Here is a 13,318-nt window from a genome sequence, read left to right as displayed (position 1 = left end):
ATCCTCTGGAGCCTGATTCTCTGACCGGAGTCAAGTCCATATCTGCCGCCTCAACCAGTTAAATTGTGGGAGGTCACGCCCCTCCATTACACAACTTGCACTTACAGATCTTTAAATACATCAGGGCCCTTTGTTTTATTTCAAAATGCACACAGGTAATGTTTTTAGTAAGGCATGTTTGTTCAAACTAGTTATATTTCCTAATTAAACTAAGGCCTAGTCCTGGATTAAGCTAATCCTGGTCCAGGAAACCGCCCACTGGTGTCTTATATATTTATTTATTTATTTATTGTCATGTGTCCTTTTATTTAATGTATACATTTTTTTTACCATGCTTGATGCTTGTCTGCTGTGTAGACAATTATTTGTTTTGTACCAAGCCTTTTTGGTTGTAAAACTGACTTTGTTAAATAAAGTTTTGAAAAAAAAAAAGTTTCACAATAGATATGTATAAAGGCTAGATGGCTCAAGGCGGAGTCCCTAACGGCATCACCTGGCGGCCATCTTGCGACGGGGCGCTCGCTCACTCGTGGCATTGAGTTTGGTGGTGCAGGTGCTTTTGGGTGACCGTGGCTTGCTCGGCTTTCTGCCGATTTTCAAACGGTTTGGATTTTTACAAACGTTATTAACGTGGCTATAATTCTGGATGCTTTAACATGTTTCATGAATTTATTTTTTATTTTTAGTATAGGTACCCTACTGAAAAATCCAGCTAAGACCAGCATAAGCTGGTGAGCTGGTTTTGGCTGGTCCCCGGCTTGGTTTTGGCTGGTTTTGCTGGTGTAGGAAGCTGGTTTTGCTGGTGTAGCAGGCTGGTCTAGCTGTGTTTTGGTCACATTTTAAGCTGGTCTAGCTGGACTTAGCTGGTCATGCTGGAATACCAGCTGGCCCACCAGCATGACCAGCTTTGTCGGGCTGGGAGGACCAGCATAAACCACCTTAAACCAGCTGGAGCCAGCTACCAGCTTGTGCTGGTTTTGGCTGGATTTTTCAGTAGGGTATACAGTGTCATAGGTACATCTTTGACGTTTATAACAAACCAAACCGTTTGAAAATCGGTAAAAAAATTAAGCAAGTTATGGTCATTTAAAAGTACCTGCATCATTAAAACTCAATGCTACGAGTGAGCGAGCGCCCTGTCGTAAGATGGCCGCCAAAATGCGGACGTTGCACTCCATTGGCCAGCAGCGCCGACGAGCCATCTAGCCTTTATACATATCTATGGAATGTACCCTCAAAATCAGAGTGCATTGTGGGTAAAAAGTAGTGAATGAATGTAGGGAATGAAGTTGTTCACTCAGGTTTCGGACACCACTACAAAATGGCCGACACCCGATATAGTGCACTATATAGTGGATAGGGAGCGGTTTCAGACACAGCTATGTTTTGTTCCTTTTGGCTTTCCATAGTATTTCATTTTATTGACGCGCCGGAAACGTACTTACTTACCCTACGTCATATGCATGCGTCGTACGTGCTCGCCCCGTTGTGGTCACGCAAGAATCAACTAGTGAGCTACACAAATGGTAAAAATCATTATCTTTTTCTTTTGTTTTATTGGTCTTGTGATAATTTAAAGACGAAAGAAAAATACATTATCATATTAAGAATTAACTGACACGAGTGTATAGCATTTGACACGAGTGTATTAAACAACTGATTTTAACTTAAGACAGTGTTACCTACTTTGATGCTTATAGCATGTGGTTAACCATGTTATATTATGCTGTGTTGTGTTGTGTGTTACGATTGAGACATTGAACTGTAATTCATACTATGACCCATACTGTAAAAATAGTAGATTTACACACAGTGAGACCAACGGCGTATTTTCACGTGTTTTTACGTTATGCAGAATATGTGCATTTCATAATTATGTATGTCGTGTTTTTATTAAATAATTGTTTTTTTTTAAGGCTCGAAATGCAGAAAAGGCTATGTAAGTTTCTTTATTTAATGTTAAACTCTTTAAATGTTTTAATAATGCTTGAACTTAATATTGAAAACTTTTTTTCAGGACTGCCTTGGCCAGGTTTCGTCAAGCCCAACTTGAAGAAGGGAAGGTTAAGGTGAGGTCAATGCAGTTAGTAATAATAATACAGGTATTACAAAATTGTCTATGTGTCCTTGGGATTAAATACTTCAAAAAGTTGATGCATAACAAAATTATTTCGAAATACCACAGTCTTAAAGTGAATGCAAACAGTTAAAAAAGAAATCAGATCTGTGTTAGTATATGGATCTGTGCTTATTTGGTCTTAAAGTGACAAGAAATCAAGAAATCTGCTTACGTTTGTTGCTTAAAGTTAAACTTTTAAAGGTAAACTTTTGTTCTTTTCTTTTTCCATATAGACCTTTTCACGGTTCACGTCACATGCGGTTCCCTCTGCGCATGTCGGGGTCAGAAAAGTCATTACAGCAGATTGAGTTGCGTATTATTCGGTATCGTAAAAAATGCCTACTTACGTCATGGGGTGTGAAAATCGCACCAGGTCTTCCGTTAAGTTTTCGCGATTCATGCAGAATCTCAAAAACAAAAAAAATACAACATCTGCGGCTGCAAACAATTAACGTGCAGACTGGGACAATGCAAAAATCAAAGAGGCTTTTGTTTGTAGTCGTCCCTTCATTTAAAGGTAAGGCATCATTTTTTAGACCTGTTAGATTAAATTATAAAGCCTCGATTGTATAAACAGTTTAACCCCATGCTGCGCGCGCACACGATGTTTACAAACCTTGAAGGGGTCTATGCTTACAATTTCTTGATTTGTTCCTTTTGCTGATATGAAAATAATTCAATCCATAACTCAAAAAACAATGTAATTTGTTTAACCACTACTAAATTGTAAAATTATGTAATTTAAGAGTAAGAATTGAGGTCCACCTTATTTCAACGAGGTCCACTCAGTTTAAAATTTCTGGCCTTGCCTCTGCTCTATTGGTCAAGCATAAAAGGCTTCAATCCCTAGTGAACGCACACACTGGTAAGAAATTTGGGATAACTTGATGCAATATATACCGCTTTGGATACAAGCATCTGCCATGTGCACATAAGTAAAAGAAACACATGCACTTAGATATTTACATATGAATTCTTCATGCTAAATATAAACAGCCCATGGACCCATTGTGCATGTAGTACTTTTGTATTGTTTTGACCTGGTCCAATGATTTTCCACAGGAAAGAAGACCATTTCTTGCTTCAGAGTGTAATGAGTTACCTAAAGCAGAAAAGTGGAGAAGACAGATCAGGAAATAAAATAAAACTTCTTGTCGTTATGATGGATTTTGACAAAGTGCACTAACTACAGTTTAGGTTTTAAAAACGAAATTAATATTGTACATACGTTGTTTACTATATAACAAACATGTTTATATGCACTGTGGTAACATGAATGTTTTACTATTCTTTTTTTCTCTAGATCATCAGTGAGATTTCAAAAAAGGTAGCCCAGATTCAAAATGGTGAGAAGGTCTACAGAAAATTGCTTCCAAATTAAAATTTAGGGGAGGTTCAACAGTATTTCATGCATTCTGACTTATTAACAAAGTTTAAGAGTTGTTTTCCTCATGCTTAAGCATAAGCAAAGTGTCAAAAAAGCAATCTGTGCCAAATCCTTTTGTCAAATGATTTTGAAATGAACACGGGTACATCTTACGTATCATGGGTAGACCTTGCGTGTTATTTCTTTTTATGGGCACTTCCTCCGGAAAAGCACGTCATATAGACGGTTTTATCGGACGCACGTGCGGTGACGCGATTACACGTCTGAGTGCAACTTCACTTCCAGTCCTTGTTTGTTTAATGGTCTGACTAGTTGCTAAACTGAACTCTTAAACAAATACTTCATCGACAATAACAAATGTTTTTATTTACCTAAGACGAGGGGAGACGGCGATCATGGATCACCTATTTGATGGGAGGTTTGGTAGTAGATCTGTAGTTAACCTTGGAGAACCCACAGGGTCAAATTTGGCCGCTGTCTCTTGGGTTCTCCAGGAAAAGTCCCAACCGGGCATGTGGTTAAGAAGACTTCTGTGTTAGGTTAGAAATGGGCGTGTAAGTGCATATAATGTAATGAAACAAACATGTAGGGAATCATAAGTTATCCAGTGTTGTATACAGTGCTCGTTACTTGCTCCCCCTGCAGCTCGTGACTCCTCATTCAAAATGTTTCCGTTCGTTTTTGGAAAGAATCGCTGAAGTTGATCTGTCTTTTATAAATCTGATAAAACTAAAAACTCTTCGGAGATATGAGGAATGTAATACTACTCTATAGGTCAGTGGTCACCAATCCTGGTCCTGGAGGGCCGGTGCCTCTGCAGAGTTTAGCTCCAACCCTAATCAAACACACCTGAAGCACCTTAATTATCTGTTTTAGGTGTGTTTGATTAGGGTTGGAGCTAAACTCTGCAGAGACACCGGCCCTCCAGGACCAGGATTGGTGACCACTGCTATAGGTACTCAAGATTAACATGAGAGATGCAAAAAACAGCGTGTGTTATGGGAGCTTTCAGATGTGATGATGTATTTAACTCTTGCATAACTTTTTCAGCTGGTTTAGGTGAATTTAAGATTCGCGATTTGAATGATGAAATCAATAAGCTTCTTCGAGAGAAAGGTCACTGGGAGGTCAGAATCAAGGAACTTGGTGGACCTGACTATAGGGTAAGATGTGATGTTTTTATTACAATAATATTTCAGCAAATAATATCTTTGTCCTTATTATCTTAAATGTAAATGAAAAACGATGGGGCGGTTTCTCAGACAGGGATTAGCTTTACCCAGGACTATGCCTTAGTTTAATTAGAAAATATAAATAGTTTTTGCAAACATGCTTAACTAAAAACATTACTGGTGTGCATTTTAAGGAAAACAAAGGGCACTGATGTATTTTAAGATAATGTCAGTGCAAGTTGTTTTCAGTTTGGACAGCTCTTACATTTATTTTAATCTATGACTAGTCTAATCCCTGTCCGGGACACCGCCCAGAAAGGTAATAATTTGCTAAACACAAATTAAAATGAAACCTTTTTGGTAACACTTTATTATAATGTTCATGATTTAACATTAGTTAATGTATTAACTAACATGAACAAACCATGAGCAATACATTTGTTACAGTAATTATTCATCTTTGTTAATGTTAGTTAATAGAAATAAAGCTGTTCATTGTTTGTTCATGTTAGTTCACGGTGCATTAACTAACGTTAACCAAATTTTAATAAAGTATTAGTAATTGTTGAATTTAACATTAATAAAGATTAATAAATGCTGCACAAGTGCAGTTCATCATTAGTTCATGTTAACTAATGTAGTTAACTAATGTTAATTAATGAACATTATAATAAAGTGTTACCACCTTTTTTATTAAGTTCTCTTCTCTGTCTTTATAAATATCTTAAGGATTATATAAGAATTCATATGAATTGATTAATGCAAAAAAATTTTTGTACATGGAAGTCCAGACTTTATACTTTACACCTACCTTTGACTAGACTTAAGATTTAGTCTAAAGCCCAAAATACACTGCAGGATTTTTGCCCTCTTATAAGATCATTACCTTATCACACTGTTCGACATGGATCGTTTAAACTCGGGTACGACAGGCATGTAGACTGTATGATGATGACAGGGAAGCTTCAGCGGCTGCGCCACACGTTACCGCAACGTCACCAGCATGCGCTCGTGGTGAACAAATACAACAAATACGGTATGCAGGTCGTAGCAGCAAACACACTGTGCGGTGATCATGCTGAATTTTTGACACTGCCAATAATCGTGTTGTGTATCCCGGGCTTTAGACTTTTGCTATGCCTTGACCTATGCCAACAGGTCTACATTTTACGTAGGACTTATTTCCAGACTATTATGACTGGATGTAAGTTCAGGTGGTAAAACTGGCCCCAGGTGTTAAATTTCCCTGCTATCTAAAGTCTATACTATATACAGTCATACTGTTCATTATTACAGTAGCGTTTCAAACCTAATTATGTGATTGTGCAATGTTTTAACATTTAATAGGAGATTTGGACCAAAGATGTTGGACCACGAGGGAAAAGAGGTTCCAGGAAACAGAGGATATAAGTATTTTGGGGCAGCAAAAGATTTACCTGGAGTCAGAGAACTGTTTGAAACGGAGCGTAAGTTTACTTAATTATATCAGATTTGAAAGTACTGAACTTTTACAATTTAAGCTGTTCTTGTGCCTTGTGTGGTTTTGTGTTGGTAGGGTAACAGCAGGGCCATAACCACACTTATATCAGACATTGAGGGGAACATGTCCACACCAATAACCAGAAACTTCAATATACATACAGTGGGACTCGAAAGTTTGGGCACCCTTGGTAAATATGAGCAAAGAAAGCTACAAAAAAGAATCTATATAATCTAATTTCCCCTTCACTTTCAATTGTTTTACTTTAATGAAACATTATATTTTTGTGTTTTTTTTTATTAAAGCATTATAGATAGAAACATTATAGATTGTTTTTATAGCTTTCTTTGCTCAAATTTACCAAGGGTGCCAAAACTTTCGAGCCCCACTGTACATAAAGCCCTGAATGTTTAATGGCTCTGTGGTGTTACACAGAGGTGAAAAGTAACGAATTACATTTACTCACGTTACTGTAATTGAGTAGTTTTTTTGTGTACTTTTACTTTTTTGAGTAGTTTTTAAAATCTGTAATTTTACTTAAAGCTGCCGTCGGCAACTCTGGAGGATTGAGCAGTTTCCAAATGTTTACAATTTCATGTCCCTCCCCCACTACCTCCGAGCAACCTCCCTCAGAGCTCGTTCTCGTCAGCGTGTGTGCATCAGTATTATTATGAACGCAAACTTAGCAAGAATACTAAATTACTTACATAACACTCCGAAATACAATCAATGGTTGATAAAGCACAATTACCTGTTGAGAAGAAATGTGGCAAGCTCTGCATCCAGCTTGAAATCTTGTAGATTCCTTTCAAATGCCGGTCCGATATTGATCCTAGTTTTAATACGGTCACAGTCGCTTTCTATCTTTGTTTCCTTCTTTTCATTGGTTGTTTTCCTAGCTCTAGTTGTTAACCGAGAAATCGGAAGTTTGTTACTGAACGTTCTCTCCGCCATCACGCTGTTCAAACTAAAACAACTATGAATTCAGGCGGATGCACGTGTTATAATGTAACGTGCGTGAGGGGGATGGGGATCTGTGGCGCGTACAGGTACTGCGATTGACAGGCAGATTTTACACAGCCCTGCGCTGATTGGACCAAATGAACCAGCCTGCGCTGATCGGACCAAATGAACCGGGAGCGGTGGATTTTTGCAAAACAAATAACAGGCTCCAGGTGGAGCTAGAAGCGCGGGTTTTTTTCTTAAACAGTCTAATTGATGTTGTTCTATCGGAGCATAGTGTTGGTTTCAGTGAATATGATCAAAAAATATGATAAAATAAGTTGCCGACCGCAGCTTTAAGTATGTTTTGTTTATAGTATTGTACTTCGCTACATTTTAAATCATATCCATTACAGAGTAAATTTTTTTTTAAAAAAGCAACGTGATAAAGACGCGCAACGGATGATTGATGGGCGGGGGAACGTGCAAAAAGAACCATGTAGATGGATGAGACAGGCGCGCGCTAATGCAGACCCGCCTCAGTTCAAATCTTATGAAAGAAACCCCTGGTCATATTTAAGCGACAACTTTCCACTGACGCGAAGCAAGTGTTTCATTCCTATGAAAAGTAGGATTCATGCTCTCAAGTACGAAATTGCAGACCGGGTTTTACCGCTCATTTGCACGACGCGTTTTTAATACAATGCGCATTATCCTCCGCAGTCTAGCAGCTTCGCGTCAAGTCAAACACAACTTCAGAGAGAGGGAGAGAGAGAGAGAGAGAGCGAGAGAGAGAGAGATCGATCAGGTACCCAGGTCAGGGAAGCTAGAAGACAATAAACGTGTCAAAAGTATGACATGGCACTCATCTCATTATATGCTCATTAAAACTAGATATATAGTTTAATAAAATAATGTATGTTACCAACAATACATCAATTACAACCTTACTATAGTGATTGTATTTACAAGCTGCTGACCACTTTCAAAAGTGCATAACTCACATGTAAAATCATTAAATAATTCCATACATTTTTCTTAGTTTAAAAACATTTTATTTTATTAACTTTTTGTTATTGCACTTTAATTGTAAAGATGTTCATAAAATTAAAAACAACTAGTTTGAGATTTATATTCCCTTGTCGTTTTTGAACTATACTAAAATCCTCCACCTCTCCCCGCTGTAAAAAAAAGTAACTTTTAATCTGAGTAAAGTTAAAATTTTTTACTTTTACTTGAGTAGATTTTTAGACCAGTAACTTTACTTTTACTTAAGTAAAATATTATTAAAGTAACTTTACTTTTACTTGAGTACAATATTTCAGTACTTTTTCCACCTCTGGTGTTACAGTGTGGTTATGTGTACAAATGTGGCTGTCATTTTTTTGCAGCTGTTCCGCCACCCAGAAAAACACGAGGTGAGCTGATGAAGGACGTAGATGCTGAGTATTATGGTTATAGAGATGAGGATGATGGTGTTTTAGTGCCTTTGGAGCAGGAGTATGAGAAACAAGGTATGCACTTGACATTAACAATAGTGATAGACCGATATATCGGCCGGCCGATATATCGGGCCGATATTTGCGAGTTTTATGTGCATCGGCCGATACATGGCTGCCGTGTTTGCCGATTTTTCCGGCACAATTTACCGACAGAGTGCTGGAACCCGCAAGCGACTGCAGGTAATGTGACCAAAAACAACCAACCCCTTCACGACAACATTGAAAGCTCGGCTTAACAGCTGATCATAGCTGAACAAAGTGGGGTTTTTTTTTCATCTCTATGGGGCGGTTTCCTGGACAGGGATTAGACTAGTTCTAGACTACAATAAATGTAAGAACTGTGCAAACTAATAACATCTCTTTTTAACAACATGCCATTTTTTACATAATTTTTATGATGTAAATTGAGTGAGCAAAACCAGTATCGGCTCCAAATATCGGCTCAAGAAAATCGGCAGCCTGTATCGGCCATTGGCTAAGGCTGATGAAACAAAAATCGATATCGGCACCGGCACTGAAAAATCCATATCGGTCGATCCCTAATTAACAACATGATTAACTCTCAGGGGACGCTGCAAATTCTTTATTTTTCAATCACTGCACAAAGAAACTTGGATTACTCTGCTTATTTTGGACATACACATATGATTTATACATAATTTAAAAAGTTAAAGTGTCTAGTTTTGCTTTTGTCCACTCCCAATTAAAACAGAGTGTCGTGTTTTCCGCAAAATTAAGAAAATAAACATGATGCACGTTCTGTTCTCTCTCCAGTGAAGTCCTTTCAGAAACGTGTCACAAAATTAACTGTAACTTAGCAAATACTTGTCATACAAACAAAATATAAGTGTCAACATTGTAATGATTGTAATGTCTACTTTTAAATGATTAAATGATTAAGTGAAATCAAATACAAATATTCTCATCTTCGCGTAGTTTCATTTTGAATACATATCCGCGCAGAGTATTTGCTGGTATTAACCTATGATGCACAATGGCCAAGATAGCTAGTGTGAAAAAACAAGGATGAAGCGAAAACACAGCTCCATACTTGTATATCAGCAGTAATACAGCTGTACTGGCAATCCGGTACAAACTGTAAATAGGCGTCGGATAGTGTGACTGCCAAATTGGAATAACACCGCTATGCCAGTGTGGCAGTAATGTGCTGCCCTCATTTAGCACCTAATGATCCAGTGAACCCAGCTGGATCCCAGCAGCTGACTGCTTAGGTGGAGCAGGGAAATTTCTGAGAATGAGCTGGGCAGGTCACAGCAATCGTATACGAATGCCACAGCCCATCTCTGAAGCTTGGGCGGTGAGCGACTGAGTGGAGTGCTTGAACAGTAGAGCGGAACATTTAGCGGAGCGTCACACCGCTCCGCACCGCTCACATGCTCTGGTGCCTATTATAGTACATGTTGTCAGCTGTGGAACAAGCCTGCTGCTAAACATAGGTGTGTGAGCCACCGATCATATGGAGATGTTACAAACCCATGACAAACCATAATAGCGCCGAGCAAGCCATATGTGCCTGAGAGGCTGCGGTAGGGCCACAGGGGTTGTGTGTTCAGACATGCACTGATGGCCGACCAGTTAAACCTGTCACAGCTCACCACTTGGATGGCTGGATACGAGTGCAGATTCGACTCCACGCACCTGGGATATTTCTGTAACGGATGGCAGCGCACAGGATTCCAGTTACATATTGTGCGGCATAAAGCAATGGTGTGTTACACAGAGCCATGGAAGAACAGGGCTTGGTTCTGCAATAGCACCGAGCGAGGAGATACACTCCTTATACGCTGGAACAGGTAGTAACCGCTCGTCTAAGCGTGTCGGGTGCCAGTTACATACTGTGTGCTTTGAAGCAAGGTTGCCATTTAATAGAGGTTGTCAACAGCTGTACAGTGATGTTGCAAACTCCTGAACTGTACCACACAGTGCGCAACGCAGACGTGTGTGAATCATCTAGCGGAGTGATCCGCTGAAGGGCACCGGCTCACTAGCCGCACACAGAGCCATATAAAAACCAAGTCTGGGTCTGCAGCGGCTCGCTGCTTTGTGCAGGGTCGGATGCAGAACCCGAGAGAGAAAGAGAGAAATTTCCTTAAGAATGAACAGCTTAGTAACAGCTCGCCACGCGCACGCAGGGAGTCAGATACCTGTGTTGTAGTGAGATATTGCCTGAACACTGCACGGATGTGTAAGGCACGATAGTAATCCTCTGTTGGTATAGTTGGGGACATGACATAAATAAAAGTTTACATCCACATCAGCTCACTGCCTTCAGCCGGGGAGCTAAGAGCAGGATTGAGTGAGGAGAGAGTTAGCCTCTCTATTCAATGCCAATATACATAAATAGCCAGGCGTGTAGGCTGCTATTAGTAATGTATAAATTTATAAATATACATATGAGTATATAGGCTATAGTGCAATGCAGTACAATAAATTACTTCATTATTAGTTAGTAAAATAATTGTTAGGGGCAGTCCTTGATTAGTAAAAACATTTAAAAATAACATGATTTCAGTTTCTTATTCATTTATTTTATCATCGAGGGTTTCTTAAAAAGTGTAAAAATATCGTCTCGTCTCGTTCTCGTGAACCCAATCTCGTGTCTCGTCTCGTGGATTGTCTCGTCACACCCCTAGTATTGGTGTTTCAAATAGCCCATCATAATCTGTAGTTTAAGCTTGTCAAGTGTTAATGGCTGATACGTTACTAGTTAGTTTCAACAATGTTTTCAACAATGTGTCCACCCCTGCCCCCAGAAAAAGTTCAGGCTCAGGATTTTTTTTTGCTTTAACCCCTGCTGCGTCTTAAGAACCCGGACCATTGGAGGTGGAAGACATTCACAGACAACACAGATAATTTACCTATCAAAATAAACCACATAACATGTAGATTAAAAAAAGATCAATGCACATATCTCACCAGTCCTGTGTAGACTATAGCTCTCAATGTTTTTTTGAACGTAGTTATTTTAAGATCACAGATAAGGCTGTGACAATTTATCTTGCAAATGTGCGTTTTTTGTCAGTGAATGAATTTTAATGAATTCTGACAAAATCCCAGCAAACCCCAAAGCCAGACGGCGCCATTGTGCAGAAACTCCAATTGTGCCACAGAAGTACCATTACAAACACTATTCCAGGAAATGTCTATAAGAATATTTATATCGCCATTCTTCAAATTGTTTTCAGGTATTTTCATGATAATGAAGAATATTTTGAATGATTTTGTTTAACATGTGTTGCTTTTTTCAATGCACGTTATAATGACTCAGACTCGTAATGATTTTAGATTGATAAGGACTTCTTACTAGGGCTGCACGATTACAGGAAAAAATGATGATCACGATTGTTTGGCTCAAACTTTTGATCACGATTAAAAATTACGATCATTCTTTTAGTGAAGAACTTCTATTTACTTATGTATTTTTATCACATTTTACAGCCATGTATTATTTTTTATATATTTTATATGCCTATATTATAAAATATTTTATTGTTTTGTAATATCCACAGCTCCCATTCTCTTATATCTTTTTAAAACATTTAAAATCATTCCGCAAAATTCCGCATAGATTTTGCAAAAGAAATGCGCAGAAATAAAAAAAATAACTCCTTACACAGATTCCTTAAAGCTGTACTACTATTGCAGCAATTAAAGCAGTTCAGTTTTAACTGTCAAAATGATAAAATATATTTTATTTCTTACATTTTAGACCTTTTTTTGTTTGTTAAATTAAGGTTTTTGATAATTACCAAGCCGTTAGCAGCCGACAGCTAACGTCATTTTGACGACTTGTTTGATCATTTGAGCCTCTCAAATCAACACTTCACTTGCCTACAATAAGATCTATATAAAATATATATTTTCAGCATATAACAATGTTAGTTTAATTGCTTATTATCAACACACTATTTTTTAAAAAAGCAGAGGGAGGCTGCTCTGTTGCTCGCAGTTGTGGCGGGGTGCAGAAAAATAATGAATTCAAACAATACGAAATAAACATGCAGGTTGCCTTACCTTACACATTCGCTATGCATCAATTAAAATTCAAGGCTTTACCATAGAACATGGCTATTCGTGTATCCAGCAGTTAAACTAAGAAAAAAGTCTCTCAAACAAGAAAAAAAATTACACCGCATTTTTACATGACTACCGAAATAAGTCTTTTATAAATTATGTGCAGTATTTAAGGTTTTAATTAAGTTCTATATTTTTTACATGACTACCGAAATAAGTCTTTTATAGATTATGCGCAGTATTTAAGGTTTTAATTCAGTTCTCCATTTTTCCCGATGCGCTGAAGGTCCTGCTGCTGGCGGAGACTCTATACCGTTGCAACAGGTGCATTGTGAATGTGCGTAGTGGACTCGTGCGATAGGTTAAACGTCTTTTAAAATTTATCAATGTCTCAACATTTCTTTTAATTAAATTAAAATATAAAAAGGTGGAGAAGCCTAAAAAATCCAGAGACCTGGCCGCATATCTACTGTGATGTTAAAATTTGTCTGAAACCCGACCCGAGAGAGGGGCGTAAAAAGGCTGAAATGCAGGGCTCTAATATATATATTTATATCAAATCAGAATTAAACTGAAATGAAAACAAATTGTGGCAATCCTTTTTTTAAACCCCTTGCTGCTCACGGTGCATATTGACACACATCCTTGGCTAATTTACATGATAAGCGATCCCTTATTGTT

General features: G+C 38.2%; 1 protein-coding gene across 2 annotated transcripts in view; it reads left to right on the top strand.

The window, feature by feature from the left end:
- The first annotated feature begins 1,401 nt into the window (after nt 1-1,401).
- isy1 (ISY1 splicing factor homolog) overlaps nt 1,402-13,318 on the top strand; it is a 46,918-nt gene continuing 35,001 nt past the window's right edge. The window contains exons 1-8 of one of the 2 annotated variants that reach the window (XM_073875730.1): nt 1,402-1,526; nt 1,917-1,939; nt 2,018-2,069; nt 3,182-3,251; nt 3,427-3,465; nt 4,557-4,669; nt 6,027-6,144; nt 8,492-8,614. In XM_073875730.1, the coding sequence (XP_073731831.1) occupies nt 1,524-1,526; nt 1,917-1,939; nt 2,018-2,069; nt 3,182-3,251; nt 3,427-3,465; nt 4,557-4,669; nt 6,027-6,144; nt 8,492-8,614 (541 nt within the window). In that variant the 5' untranslated portion in view covers nt 1,402-1,523. The remainder of the gene's footprint in view (nt 1,527-1,916; nt 1,940-2,017; nt 2,070-3,181; nt 3,252-3,426; nt 3,466-4,556; nt 4,670-6,026; nt 6,145-8,491; nt 8,615-13,318) is intronic. The other variant, XM_073875729.1, reaches the window with a different exon arrangement.

This window comes from Misgurnus anguillicaudatus, chromosome 14 (assembly GCF_027580225.2).
Source record: "Misgurnus anguillicaudatus chromosome 14, ASM2758022v2, whole genome shotgun sequence".
NCBI classification, from domain to species: domain Eukaryota; kingdom Metazoa; phylum Chordata; class Actinopteri; order Cypriniformes; family Cobitidae; genus Misgurnus; species Misgurnus anguillicaudatus.
This window is presented reverse-complemented; position numbering and strand designations above follow the sequence as displayed.